General features: G+C 44.0%; 1 protein-coding gene across 4 annotated transcripts in view; it reads right to left on the bottom strand.

The window, feature by feature from the left end:
* Positions 1 to 14,856, bottom strand: part of TNS1 (tensin 1) — a 245,771-nt gene that overhangs the window by 101,436 nt on the left and 129,479 nt on the right. For all 4 annotated transcript variants that reach the window (XM_027873735.1, XM_027873734.1, XM_027873738.1 and 1 more), the window contains 6 exons: positions 14,510 to 14,560; positions 12,590 to 12,712; positions 11,965 to 12,029; positions 11,096 to 11,179; positions 911 to 1,023; positions 600 to 660 (listed from right to left, as the gene is read on the bottom strand). In XM_027873735.1, coding sequence (XP_027729536.1) covers positions 600 to 660; positions 911 to 1,023; positions 11,096 to 11,179; positions 11,965 to 12,029; positions 12,590 to 12,712; positions 14,510 to 14,560 — 497 coding nt within the window. The remainder of the gene's footprint in view (positions 1 to 599; positions 661 to 910; positions 1,024 to 11,095; positions 11,180 to 11,964; positions 12,030 to 12,589; positions 12,713 to 14,509; positions 14,561 to 14,856) is intronic.

Here is a 14,856-nt window from a genome sequence, read left to right as displayed (position 1 = left end):
AGAGATGGAAAGAGAGATAGAGTGAAAAGGAGAGAGAGACAGAGAGAGGGATGGAAAGAGGGGTGGAGGGAGAGATGGAAAGAGAGAGGAAGAGAGTTGGAGAGAAAATGGAAAGACAGAGATGGAGAGAGAAACAGAGAAAACGATGTAGAGAGAGAGATGGAGATGGAGAGACAGATGAAGAAAGAGAGAAGTAAAGAGAGATGGAAAGAGAGATAAAGAGAGAAAAAGAGAGACAGAGAGAGGTGGAGGGAGAGATAGAAAGAGAGAGGAAGAGAGATGGAGAGAGAAACAGAAAGAGAGAGATGGAGAGAGATGGAAAGAGAGACGGGGAGAGAGAAATTTAGGACAAAAACAAAGACTTCCCATCCTCCTTTTCCCACAACACAACTTTTTAGAAGGTCACACAGATTTTGATCTACAGTACTGATGTCCACTCAAACCAGATGAGTGAGAAAGAAGAGCACAGATCCATGGGTAAAGTATACTGTCCTTTTAAGGTCTTTTTAATGTGATGAAAAGGTATAGCTTCTTGTCTCTTTCTAGTAGTGACAGGAGGAAGCCTAAGATACTCATCTCCATGAGGAAGAGATACATACTAGATTCCAGAAGTATAAACAGGTTGCATGGCCTGGTAGATCCTGAGGAAGGGTCGACAACCTGAAAGAAGCAACCAAAAATAGATAAGGATGTTTAATAGATAGGAGAAGGAACAGAGAAACAAAAAGAGGAAAGAAAACAAAGAGAGGAAACAAGACAAGAAAAGACATAAGCAGGAAAGAGGGAGGAATGAAGAGAGAAGGAAGGAGACTGAGAAAAAGGAAGGAAAGAAGGGAAAAAAGAGAAAGCAGGGGAAACTGAGGCAATGGGAAAGGCAGAGAGATTGAAACCTAAACTATCAGCCACTGACCTCCTTTGGATTCAAAGTTGGGAATGCCGTGCATAATGACGTGATGAAGGAACAAAGGTTTGTTGTTCATTTTGATGGAACCAGAGAGCAGCCCACTGAAGTAATGCACGTACCTGCAAGGAGAAGACATCAGACCTTCAGCACGGTCCTTCCTGGGAAGAATCACTCAGAGGACAGCTCAACCTACGTCCCCCTCACTCCTCACGCACGACAGAGATAGGGCAAGAGGGGCTTTGCTGTGGTTATGGGTTACGGGATTGGTCACTGGAGGAAATGTTAAAGAAATTGAGGCCACCCTAAGTATTCTTGTACCTGAGGGCAGGGGAGAGGCAGTACAAAGAACAGTATGACAAAGGACAGCATCCCCAGAAGGTCCAGTCCTTCCCTTCTCTGGGACTAGAGGCAAGAAAACCTCACAGGAGGGGAATATGGCAGCAAAGAGACACTGGGTGCAATTGCTAAGAAGCAATCAAACCTTATGGTGGTATAAGGTATCAGAAGATAGAGGGGCTCAGTGTAGAGATAGTGGTCACCCTAGAGAAGATGTACAGCTCTGTTTTGGGGATATCAGCAACCTGAGGCAAAGCCCTGGTCTAGTTAAGTCTAGTTATGGCTCTGGGTAAGAGGATGATTCTACCTAGAGAGTAAAAGATGGAGGGGAGAAGTGTTTGATGGAAAGCTTTAAATCTCTGACGGCGGATAACACTCCATTCCATCACATGCACACACGCACATACACACACACACAACTTTGAAAATAGAAAAAGAAGAAATGGGATGCAACGTAAGAAAATGGGGCTTGAGATGAGTCACTGAAGAGAACTTTGTGACTTTCAGGGTTACAGCAGGGGTTAGCAAAGGAGGATGTGGCTTCTCTTTCCCTAGAGATCTTTAAGAACTGGGAGACCTTTGACTATCTGGCCTAAAAGAAGAAGAATTCCACAGTCAAGAGATAGGGATAGTATCAAGAAGACCATAGGGTCACAAGGCCAATCCAAAGCAGTCACTAACCCATCCGCAAACACTATACTTACAAAGAGACTTCCAGTGCCCCCTAGTGGCCTATCTTTTTCTATGTCACTATGTACCATTCTGTTCAAATCAACAGGTTTATAGAAAGCCTTCTACATACTAACCACTTTTACAAGGATAAAGAATGACACAATCTGTCCCCCAAAAACTTGCACTCCCAAATGTACCCTATAATGCACATTGGAAACTGATTTAAGCTTATGGGAGAGGTCAAACAGAATGAATGGTAGAGGATTTTCAGGAAGGGAGGGAGGGATCACTTAGAGCTGGGGCTAAGCATCATGGAGAAGCCTGTCGGTCCCAGCTCTTCTGTTTACTAGCTGCATAACCTTGGGTAAAACACTTAACCTCTATGTGCCTTACTTTCTTCATCTGTAAAAAGAAAGTGTTAAACTAAAATGATTTTAAAGGTCCCTTGAACTCTAGAAGTTAGAGCTAGAAGTTATTTTATTTTTAGGCAATCGGGGTTAAGTGACTTGCCCAGGGTCACACTGCTAGTAAGTATCAAGTGTTTGATCTGAGGCTGGATTTGAACTCAGGTCCTCCTGATTTCAGGGCCGGTGCCCTATCCACTGAGCCACCTAGCTGCCCCCCAGAGTTACAAGCTAAGTTCGATTTCTGCAGCTAGGTAATACAATGGATAGAGCACTGGGCTGGGAATCAGGAAGATTCATCTTTCTGAATTCAAATCCAGCCTCAGACACTTACTAGCTGCGTGGCCCTGAGCAAGTCACTTAACCCTGTTTGCCTCAGTGTCCTTATCTGTAAAATGAGCTGGAGAAGGAAATGGCAAACTATTCCAGTATCTTTCCCAGGAAAACCCCAAATGGGGTCATGGAAAGTAGGACACAGCAGAAAAACAACTGAATCATAACTCTGACTCCAAAACCTATATCCTAGGTAGGGTAGAGAGAAACCATTTCAAACAGGGAGGATACGGGAAATAAGAAAGAGCAGGACGAGAACCAGGGACAGCAAGTATTCCAGTTGGGCTAGAACACGAGAAAGAGCAAAATAAGGCTAGAAAGGCAGGCTAGGGCCACATTGTGGAGGATCTTGAATGTATTCTGGAGAAAGGTTACAATTTCATATAAAATTTTTTAGTTATTTTTATAGAGGTGGCAACTAGAGCCAGCATGGTATAACTGAAAAAAAAAAAAAAAACTGGTTCTGGAGCCAGAGAAACTGGGTTCAAATCCTGCCTCAGCCACTTAGCATCTACACTGGTAAAAATGTTCGTATTGAAAACGCAGGCCTCTGCTGTTGTGGAAAGTCTGGAGTCAATAAAAGTGTTTTGCAATTTACCAAAGCGATTCAGACCTCTTTCCTCTCCTTTTCAACTCTGGGCCAAGCTCACTGTCCATCTGTTTTGTCTTTCCCCAATATACATACTGCTGAAAAGCCCTATGGGTTGTCTATTCAGATGCATATTGAAATATGGGCGACAGACATTCTTCATCCATTTGGTCTCTCCTATGTGGATGGACAGGCCAAGCTCCTTTAAATGATTACAGATCTTTTCCAGGAGGCTCTGCAAAGTTTTGAAGCTTGAGGTAACACAATGCCATCTTCAAACACGAGCAAATAGAAGACCTCATCATCTACATGTAATCCCTGATCGATCTGCCCTGCCCTAAATCTCCTCCATCACAGTGATATATAATTTTGATGAGCACACATCCCCTGTTTTGTCTTACCTAATGTTTATCAGAGAGCTATTGAACAGAGTTATTTCTGTTGTAGCATCTTCCAAGGAATCTGAAATGATCTGGAAGTATTAGATAAGGGACATCTTCACGCAAAAGAGGCTATAAGGTACCATTTTGTTCTGAGTTCAATCCATTTTTCATAATAAAAAAAAAACACTAAGCACAACGAGATTTTCTGTTCTCTACATCTTTTAATCAACTGTGAGATAGTAAAGATGGGGTCTATTTTTGGATAGCTCTTTCAAAAGCTTCCCTATTGCCTACTATACCTTCATAAAAGATGTCCTTGGTTTATGTATAGTTGACCCACATAAAGACTTTGTATAGATAGAAGGGCAGGCATATAGGTGAGTAGTTTAGTCTATTAATGAGGCTGAGTTTTTTTTCATACCTTTGATATCTTCCCCTCCTTAAGATACCTTGTGTATAAGTCCATCAAAGCACTCACAATTATATCACCTCCAGGATAGATCTCCTCTACATGCACTTAATCCAATCCAAATGTTTTTCCCATATTTGTTGCTTTAGGGTGATTTCTACCTCCTCTGTAAGCACTTCAAAGAATGTAATGTTAGGGCCCAAGTATAGTGGTTCCACTATGCTTGATGGAATAAACAGTTTGTTGAAATGGTTTTTGTAAGTCATTCCCATTTTTCTTCTGTTTGTAGTTCTCTTTCTAATTTCATCTTTGAATGCTCTTGGGATGACTTTGCTTAGTTGAACATCTTGCCAAGTTTTCTTCAAACTAGTCTTACTCTCTGCGGTGTCTCTCTGCTTTATAAAATGATACTGTTCATAAGTATACATCATCCTTCTTCATAGGATTTCTGCAGACAAGTTTATATTTTAGCCCAATGTTGCCTTTGGCAGACATCTCTCTCCATTTGGCAAGTAAGTTAAATGTTTGCTGACTAAGGTGCTTGCTGGGCTCTTTTGGTCTCTTTGTTGTAGCAATTAATTTAACTTCTGGATAAAGTTATCAGTGTCAATGTTATTTTCAATATCATTGTTATATCTGATTTCCTTCCCCATTTTTTATTTTTAATAGTTTGTTTAAATAATTGAGGGTTAAATATTCTAAATTATATGCCATATCTTTTTCTCATTTTTATTCTTTCTTCTTGTTTATTATAAATTCTAATCTTAGCTCTGAAGACCAGCTGGTCTGACTGTGAACAGACAGCTGACTCTGGCATAACTCTCATGTCAATAATAAGTTTTTCTTATCCATGAAAATGGAATCAAGTTCATTCCTTGTGATGTTATTTGCTGCTTACCATGCCCACTGTCTTCCAATTCTTTTTTTTAAAGTATTGATGAGAGAGAAGTATGAGGTTTCTAACCAACTTACAAGTCTTTGGCCTCCGTCATTTCTTTTTCTGGAACCACACTTTCCCATATATTTCTCCCCATCCTCACCTTTTCCCACCTTTGCATTGAAGGCATCAAGTATCAGAGTATATGTTGATTTAATTTGAAGGGTTTTATCCAGTTCTTCATAGAATTTCTCTACCAGAGGACCAATGGTGCATAAACTTCCCCACTAAGCCTTCTCTCCTCCAAACTAAATATTCCTAACTCCTTCAATGTAATTTAAAATCTTTCTTCAACATGTCTTTGAGTGATTGGGAAGATCAGCATCACCTCCAGTCTGCCTAGGCAGGGGAGGGAAACTGAGACCAGAAGAGGACCAGTGATTTCCAAAAGGGACACATAAGCAAATCTACACAAAGCTGGGAGGAATGGAGGGAGAAGGCAAGGAGAGAAGTCTAAAAGCCAAGCATCCCAGTGTATCATTCTAGAACTATATCTCTGCAATGCTCTGCCCCTTACTGGTCATTCTCTTCTCCTTTTTTCCTAATAGTCAGAGATCCTTCATGTAAAAGTGATCAGTACTCCTCCTGATGTGGTGATGTGGCTGCAGTGTTTTACCCTAATTGAGTAATTAATAAATGTTTATTGAATGAATGAATGGGAAGTCCACCGACTGAGTGGCATCAGAACTTGTGACCTAGAGCACTACTCTTCCTCTGTTCATAGGCTACTTGACTGGACTGATTCAGGGACTCAGATACACAGAAAAGGGGCACCTGGTCCATTAACTGGGTGTGGCTGCCTTTGACTACTGAGCCAGGGTAATCTGATGGGCACCAGTTTGCCCTATTCAGACTCCTTTCTCTGCCCTTCGCCCACCCAGCTGACAGGAAACCCAGAGTGGCTGGATCCTTATCAGGACTCCAGATCATGCCAACAGGATGTGTGTGTGTGTATAAGGGGACAATGAGCCCTGGGGGGACAGGCAAGGAAGCTGTGGGCAAAGGCTCTCCTTGGGCAATACTTCTCTCCTTATTCACAGCAGAACCACTGAACCAAAGACCTAGAAGAGTTAGAAAGAAGGCAGGAAAGTAAAATACGTAAGTAGACAAAGGTATTTTGTTAACTTTGCCATAAGTCCATGTGTAAGCAGATACGGACATACATAAAGGGATGTGTGAATAAGACACATAGCACACAAATAATAAAAGCTTATATTTACACAGTGTTTCCCAGTTACAAAGCACTTGATAGATATTATTTCATCAAGTCTTCACAACAACCTTGTGGCATAAGTAATGTAAGGATTATATTCCCCATTTTACAGATGAGGAAGGCTCAGAGAATAACAGATAGTAGTTATATGGCGCTTTAAAGTTTGCAAAATACTGTACAAATATCATCTCATTTGGTCTTCATGACAAGGTGAGGAGATGGTGCTATTATTATCCTCATTTTACAATTGAGGAAACTGAGGCAAATAGCAATTAAGTTACTTGCCTAGGGTCACACAGCTAGTAAATATCTGAGGTCACATTTGAACTTGGGTGTCCTTGATTTCAGGACCAGTGGTCTATCCACTGCACCACCTAGATAACCAAAAAAATTAAGACTTGCCCAAAGTCACACTGCTAGCAACTAGCTCAAAACACACCCTCTGAGTGCAAGCCTGACTCAGAATGCTCTCACACTCCACCACCAAGTATATGCTACCTGTGATCTCTACAGAGGAATCCTCTGAATGTGTGATTGTGATGCTTCAGTGGGATCTGATTTTTACCCATGATGCCTCCAAACCATATCATAACCCAACATTCTGCTTACTGCTGTGCCCCTCCGATGCAAGAAGGACACCATTGACAGTGAGGAGTGCAACCAGGCTCACAAGGATGAGAAAGAAGTGACCAGATCACAGAAGTGACCCAGCCCCCTCCTCACTGAGCAATGTGAAGACTGCTCTTTGATCTGCAGCTGCTATCTTGGTGGCTTTTAGCCAGAGCCTTTGCTCAAAAAAAGAGCTTCCCTGCTCCCAACCCCCATCCCCACCCCAACAAAGGCATGCTGACTTTGTCTACTAGTGCCATTATTCTTTCCTAGCTATCCCCATATGGGCCATGTTAGGAAGGGCTGGTCCTAAAACTTCTTCATTATCCCTGCCTACCAGTTCAGTTCCCTACTTTAGTCTTCCACTCTGAAGAAGCTTAGGTCTCTCCCCCACCACCTTTTCTTAGTACCCAACCAACCCAGCAGAGATTAGTTAATGATACAATTATATAATGCCTTAAAGTGCAATACAGGTATTATTGTTCCTATTGTATAAGTGACGAAACTGAGACCTGGGGAAATTAAGTGAGTTACGCAACATGACTCGTATCAGAGGTGGGAGTCAAGTTTGGAACTACTGGACTCCAAATCCAATGCTCCTTCCATTAAAATGCTTTGTCTCTTTTTTTTATCTAGATAGGAGGGCTCAGCTAATAGGTTAAGCTCAAGGATTTCTGGCCTGAGGTTCTGCCTTGCCATTTAGCATTCAGCAGTTGTAGAGTGAAGTGAGAAGAACCAGGGGAAGAATGTAAAAACAAACTCTGAAAGACTTAAGAATTCTGATCAATAAAATGACCAACCATAATTCCAGAGAGCCAATGGTAAAGCCTGCTATCTACCTCCTGACTGAGAGGAAAAGAATCAAGATGCAGAATGACACATCCATCTTTGGACATGGCCAATGTAGGAATGGGTTTTGCTTGACTGCGCATATTTGTTAAGAAGTTTTGGGTTTGTTTTTTTTACTCAGTAGGGGGAGAGGAGGTAAAAGGGAGAAAAATAAATACTGGTTAGTATTTTTAAATAATATATAACTTAAAATAAAGTTCAGCAGTATTTTGAGGTCATGCCAATTCAGGTCTGTATCTAGTCCAGTGGGACCCCAAACATTGGAGGTTGGACACAAGCGTTGTTCTATAGACCACAACATGGCATAGAAAGCAGAGTTGTGGAATTAAGTCAGGAAGACCTCGACTTAAATTCCATTTCCACTCCTTATTGACTATACAGCTATAAGCAAGTCAGGTCATCTTAATTTCCTCATCTGTAAAATAGGGATTCCAAGTCCAATACGTTATAGTAGCTATCTTACAGGTTTGTTATAAGTCTTAAATGAAATCCTTAAAATGTTATAAAAATGCACTTTTGTCCCACCCCATCCTATCCTGTCCTATTCCATCCAATCCCACCCCACCCCATCCTGTCCTGCCCTATCCCATCCAATCCTATCTTATCCTATCCTATTCTGTCTTTAGCTCTTAGCCACACTGTTGCCATGCTCTAACTATGCCATTCTCCCAAAAGGCAAGCTGATCTTATCTATAGCATTCTGAGCCTCCTAGTGAATGAGAGCGGCGTCATCAGACGGTGAGCCCCTTATCAACAAGACTATATATCTGCATGGCTCCCAAGTCTATTTTGTCCAAAAGATTTTCTGACCTCTATAATGTGGGCTAATCCATGGTCTCTGCCTTCTTTCCCTAGGCACACCCTCAGTTTATCCCCTTCACACATGAAGGACAGTATATTCCCATTCTATGCAACCCTATCACTTCTGAAGGGTGGACCAAGGTCGACTGCATTTCTTCCTGTATGTATACTTTAAGACACAAAAACTAGAACTCTTAGTTCAAAAACTGGTTCCCCTCACCCCAAGTTTGATCTTCTTTCTAGCAGGACTGAGGTCTACAGAGCTATGCTCGCTCTCACCACTAAAGTCTATCCACATGGTAATACTAATATGCTTTCTCTCCCTGTTCCTGAGCATGTGCCTCTCTACGAGCAATGACATAGGGTGGCATAGGACACGATGCTGGACTAGGAGTCTGGTGACCTGAGTTTGAATCTTTGTTCTTTTACTGCTTATTAGTTGTGTGACCTTGGGCAAGTCATATGCCTTCTCTGAGCCTCCTACCTCCTTCACGGGGCTGTTGGGAGGATCAAATGTGATACTTTGAAAATTATGAATCATCTTCCCCCTCCCTGATGTCTTCCCTCTCTTGGTTACCTCCAGTTTATCCTGTATATAGCTTGTTTGTGCATAGTTGTTTGCAGGCTTTCTCCCCATTAGACTGAGTTCCTAGATAGCAAGGGCTGTTTTTTGCCTTTCCTATTATCTTTACTTTTTGGTGGGGTGATCAGGGTTAAATGACTTGCCCAGAGTCACACAGCCAGTAAGTGTTACGTGTCTGAGGCCACGTTTGAACTCAGGTCCTCCTGACTCCAAGGCTGGGGTTCTATCCACTTCGCCACCTAGCTGCCCCTTTTCCTTGTATTTTTAGTGATTAGTACAGTGCCTGGAACATAGTATGGGCTTAATAAATGCTTATTGACTGTGTGAACATGAGCATAGAGCACTGAATATCCTGTTGGACTCAGTTGATAGGTTGATTAGTTTCAATGTGCTACTTTTTCTTCCCCTCTTTCTATATATATTCTTTGTTACAAGATATGGTTCTCTGGGTAGTAGAGGAGGGAAGGAAATATTTGGAAACAAAGGAGATAGTTTAAAAAAAGATATCCAGAAAAGTTTTTTTTAATTATAAAATGCTAAACAAGTTTCAAGTATCATTGTTTTTGTTAATTCACAGTCTCCAAAAGAATTAAAACAAGAGATCACCCAAAGAGGAATGGAGAGACTCACGGTGGGTATGAATGGGGGTAGCATACTATTATCAAAGACCTAGGCACCAAAAGCATCTGATAATTTTTGTGTCCATGACAAATGGTCCAAGACAAAGTGTCACTGAGGGGAAGAGAAGCTTGCCTGGAGTATGGATGGACACAGGCTAATGGAAGAAAGGATATCATAAAGCTGCTTCTGTGGAAAAAGTACACAAAATTAGGCCAGGATCGACAAGGGGGATGGCTACAGGAGTAGACAGAGGGGGAAAGAAGCTCCTAGACACTCCTATTTGAATTATTTTTGTTAATTACGTGCTAATCTCAGTCGTTCTAGGTTAGTGTCATTGTCTTCTGAATTTTAGAACCCTGGGTCAAAGTTCTGATCATTCCACCCTAGTTAGAGCTGCGTCAATCACACAGAGGTGTCCAACTCGCCTGCCACTGGGCCCCAAGCAGGCTGCCAAACTCATGAGTGCACTAGAACCAAATGAAAATATAGCTGGAAAATGTTAAACAAAATAAATAAATATACAATTTTTATAATGTTAATTTGTGGTTTTCTAGTCAATACAAGGCCAGCAGGAATCAATTTCTATTGAGTTTGATACCACTGAGATAACAGATAGACAGCCATGGTCTCTACTGATAATAGCGAACTAATAGCTAACATTATATAGTGCTTTAAGGTTTATGAAGCATTTTAAAAATATAACCTCATTTGATCCTCACAATGACCCTGGGAGGTAGATGCTATTATTATATCCATTTTACCAATGAAGAAACTGAGGCAGATAGAAGTTAAGTGACTTGCTCAGGGTCACACAGCTAGTAAATGCCTAAGGCAGGATTTGAACTCAGTTCTTCCTGACTCTAGGCCCAGTGCTCTAGCCATTGTGCCACCCAGCTGCCCATAATATCTGTCAGAAGATAGGAGACCGTGTGGTACAAATGAAAGAATATTGGTTTAATGTCAGAGGACCCACATTTGAATCTCTTCTCTGCTACTTATTCATTTGTAAAATGATAGGATTTGGGCCTCCAAAGCCCTTTCTGTTTCTAAATCTATGGTCTTGTGATCCAGGCCTGTGGGTGGTAGATTGCTAACCCCCTAGAGGAATGCCGCCCCCCAACACTACATGGACTGCTTGTGGGAGATTTACAGGCAGTCATGGACAGGAATGCTCAGTACAAGAAGTCACAAAGGGGTCGCCATCTGTGCCATCAGAGGGAAGGCCCACATGGATGAGATCATCCATAGAGCTATTGGAGTAGGGAAGAACTATTATCATATGAGCACTCACCCCTTCAGAGCCCACAGGCTAAAGCCCAAACACAGAGGCTTGGCACGTACACACATCCATACATACATACATGCATGTGCATGGCAGTCCACTCTGCCCCACATCAGTGGGTAGTGGAGCCCATATGTATACATGCAAATACATGGGAGCTCAAAACCAACCTCTTCTGGGATGGCTGCCCCACAGGAACCACCTTATCCTCATAGAATCTCTTCATGGCAAATCGATCCAGGGCCTGGTCTGCACTGTGGGGAGAAGGCGAGAAATGAGAGGAGACAATTGGAGAGACCAAACCCTACCACGCCAGGGATGAGAGAATAGACCCAGAGAAGATATGGATGTTTCCCAAGGTCATGTAGGTTGGCTCTAATCCAGCTCATGCTACTGTCCCACATGATCTCAGGCTAGCAGGCTCTCATGCCCTGCCTCCAGGTAAGAATGGAAGTATCAAAAATCAAAAACAAAATTACCACAACTTAATCCACTGGCATCTTATTTGCCACTTACCTGAGTAGAGAGAGAGGACGGGTAGGACGACCAACCTCTGGAGGGCCCACCTGACCTTAAATTCTGTCTTTATGATTTTCTTTTTACCACCACCACCACAACCCTCTGCCCTGCCATCCCACCTTCAAGAAGGAAGGCTGCCCATGAACTCCAGGTTTGTGGAGACCAGGAATTAGGACCACCTTCCCAAGGCCCTTCCAAAAGGAGTCCTTTCTTGAAATTGAAGATGCTTAGTCACTGCCTAGGTCCCTTTCCTCCCTTCCACCTTCCTCCCGTGGGTTTAACCTCACTGTTATCCCCAACCTCACTGCTGCTCCTACAAGAGTCTCCTACTCCCCATCTGTGCTCCCCAGGCCTCTAAAAGACCTCCCAATCCAAAACTAAATGACTCTCAGACCCCATACATCCCTGCCCCTCTATCTCTTTTTCTATATCGCCATTATTAGGTAGGTCCCAGGGAAGAAATAGCCTTTGTCTCCTGCTCTCTCAGTTTAAGGGATAAATAGCCTGGTGTCCCTCTTACCTGGCAGAAATATTGCTGTAGTGCATATAAGCAGCGATGACAACTCCAGTCCTGCCTCGGTTTCCCTGAAAGAGTCCAAATCACAAAGGCATTCATTCTCAAGGTCAGAAACACCTCAGTTTAACCCAGTCAGGAATTTCTACATTAGCTTTGCCAGTACAGCTTGATAAGTTCAGGACTCCTGAGGAAAAGAATGAGAGGGCCTTTGTGGTGAGGGGTTTGGGTGAGCAGAAAAGAGGGAAGGAGCTACAACAGGAAGGAGGTTAAAGGCCCTTCAGACCCTAAACAAAAAACAGGCAACTGATCAACAATTTTTGAGCCACCCACTCAGATACAATAGGGGCCAGCCTGGAATTATCTTGTGAGTAGGGCACACATATATGCATCACCAGAGAGGGAAACACAGATACAGGCTCAGAGATGGACGGGCCCAGGCAGACAGAAACACAGACATACAAAAACACAAGGGCAGCAGACATAGACAGCCACACGGTACCCTCGCACCCAAGCCCAGATCCAAGTATACACCAAGATACAGACGCCCACAGACAACAGAGACAGAAGTACACTGATGCAGGCACACACAGGCACAAGGGGATGTGTACAAGCCCCAGGGGGCTCTGACCTTGTTGTGTAGGACCACGACATTGTGGGGGTTGGCATTGAGCCACGTGTCCATGGCCTTGCAAACACTGCAGATCTTCTCCAGGGCAGGAGTGTGTAAGTCAGGCCAACCAAAGTCCAGCACCTAGGACACAGAAGAGAAGAAAAATTAGGCAACGGGGCTGAGAGGGAAACCAAGAGTGATGCGAGCAGCTCACCCTATGTGTTTCACCAAAATCATTCAGCAGCTGCCATCAGTAATGCACTGATCTACTCTATCTGTCTACCCAAACTTTTTATTACACTATGAGGAAGGGAGGGAGGAAAGAAAGAAGAAAAAGGAAAGGAACAGGGAAGGGAGGGAGGGAGGGGAAGAGGAAGGGGAGGGAGGGGAGGAAGAAGGGGAAGGAAAGGAAGAGGGGAAGAAGAAAAGAGGGAGGTAGGAAAGGAAGGGAGGGAGGGAAGGAAGGAAGAAAGGAAGGGAGGGAGGGAGGGAAAGATAGAGGGAGACAAAGAGAGAGGGAGGGAAAGAAGAAGGAAGAAGGGAAGCCTCCCTAGAATAAAGGAATAGAAAGAAGGAAGGGAGAATTTGCTTCCCAAGACCTCAGTTTTCTCATCTATTAAATGAAGACGTTGCTTCAGATAATTTTCTTCATCCTTTTCAGTTATAATAGCATTGTGTAGTAGAATGACCACTTGGATCTAGCGTCAAAAGACCTGGGTTCAAATCCTGGCTCTGAAACTTAGTATAAATGGGACCTTAGCCAATAACCTTCTCACTCTAGAAAACTGAACTAAATGATCTTTAAGGTTTCTGCCAGTTCTAAATCTGTGGGTCTACACAGCAAGATCTAGAAGTAGGTGCCCACAAAAGCCCGAGTCCTGTCTTTCTCATTCCCTAAAAGTTCCCACCAGTCTCAAAGATGATTGGCCAGCCTTTTCCCTTCTCCACACCTCAATATTCCCACGTAGGACCCTCTTATTGGATTCCCAATTCCAGGAATCCCCTGCCACCTCCCCCCCCACACACACACACACACACTCAGTGCCTGGAGGGGCTTGCTTGTCAGCCCACCCTGAGATCCAATTAGGAGATGACTGAACAGGAGGTGTGGCCAAGGCACCTACCACTGAATGGGATCTGGGAGGACTGACCCCTCCACTGATTGCTTCCTAAGGCTCACCAAGGTGCCAGGAGCTGGTGCTTAACCCTAGCATTGGCCACTTCCTGGGAAAGGCAAGGAGCAGCCTGTGCCAGTCTCCGGGAGCCAGGACAAGTCAGTCAGGATCACAGATCAGTTCCCTGGGATAAAGGGTAAGAGAGGCCAGAACTCCTGAAACTAGCTACAGCCTTGGAGAGCAATAGTCATGGTCAAAGCAACAGGAAGTCCAAGCTGCTACCTGTTCCAGGGCTCAACTATCTTACAACTGCCTGAAGTCTAACCAAAATCCTACCCCCTGCAGCATAAGGCTTCTTGTCTGGTCTTTGAGCATAAGCTCTGGGACCCCACAATGAGGCCCTAAAATAACCGGGAAAAGGACCATCTGGGCTCCTTCTGTCTTGCACTAAGGTGGAGGGAAAAAGTGACTTATATGTGGCACTGAGATCTGGGATGCCCGAGTCTCATCGTCCCTTTTTCCCAGTTATCTACAGTGCCCTATCCTGGTGCAGATGCGTGCCTCGGTTCACATCTGAACAAACGGCAGAAGGTGCCCTTCCCCCCAGGTTCTGTTTCCTTCTTCCTGACTTGAGTTCTCCACACTCCTGCCTTTTGCACCGTGGCACTCCATCCCCCTTCACCCCCAGCCTCAAAGGAGACAAGAATAAAGTGGGTGTAAAGACTTCCAGATGGCCTCCTCCGCCGGCTCCCTCAGAAGAAATGAGCAGCGCTGAGCACAGCTAGTATGCTCACCTCCGAGTGGCGCAGGGCTGCGCACTTACCTTGGAGTGGAGCTTCGTGATGTCATGTCTCCGCTCAGACAAGTTGAAAAGCTGCAGGAAGAAAAAGGAACAGAGGGTGAGGAGGGAAAGGAACGTGCTTCAGGGGGGAGAGCTGGAGGAAAGCACCAACTTGTTTGTTGGCCCCCAATCTGATTGCCTTCAGTGACACCTCTCGTGTTCCATAATACCAGCCCTTCCCCGACCCTGCTAGGGAAGATAGACGCAGGCACAGGGCCCAGAAATGTGTAACTGCCGGGTCAGTCAAACTAGATCTCTCCCCCTCTCTCCCCCCCCCCCCCCCTCCCCCCCCTCTCCTCTCTCTCTCTCTCTCTCTCTCTCTCTCTCTC

Source organism: Vombatus ursinus, unplaced genomic scaffold (genome assembly GCF_900497805.2).
Source record: "Vombatus ursinus unplaced genomic scaffold, bare-nosed wombat genome assembly UNPS02014802.1, whole genome shotgun sequence".
Classification (NCBI taxonomy): domain Eukaryota; kingdom Metazoa; phylum Chordata; class Mammalia; order Diprotodontia; family Vombatidae; genus Vombatus; species Vombatus ursinus.
Note: the sequence above shows the minus strand (reverse complement) of the source record. Positions and strands in the feature narration are given on the sequence as shown.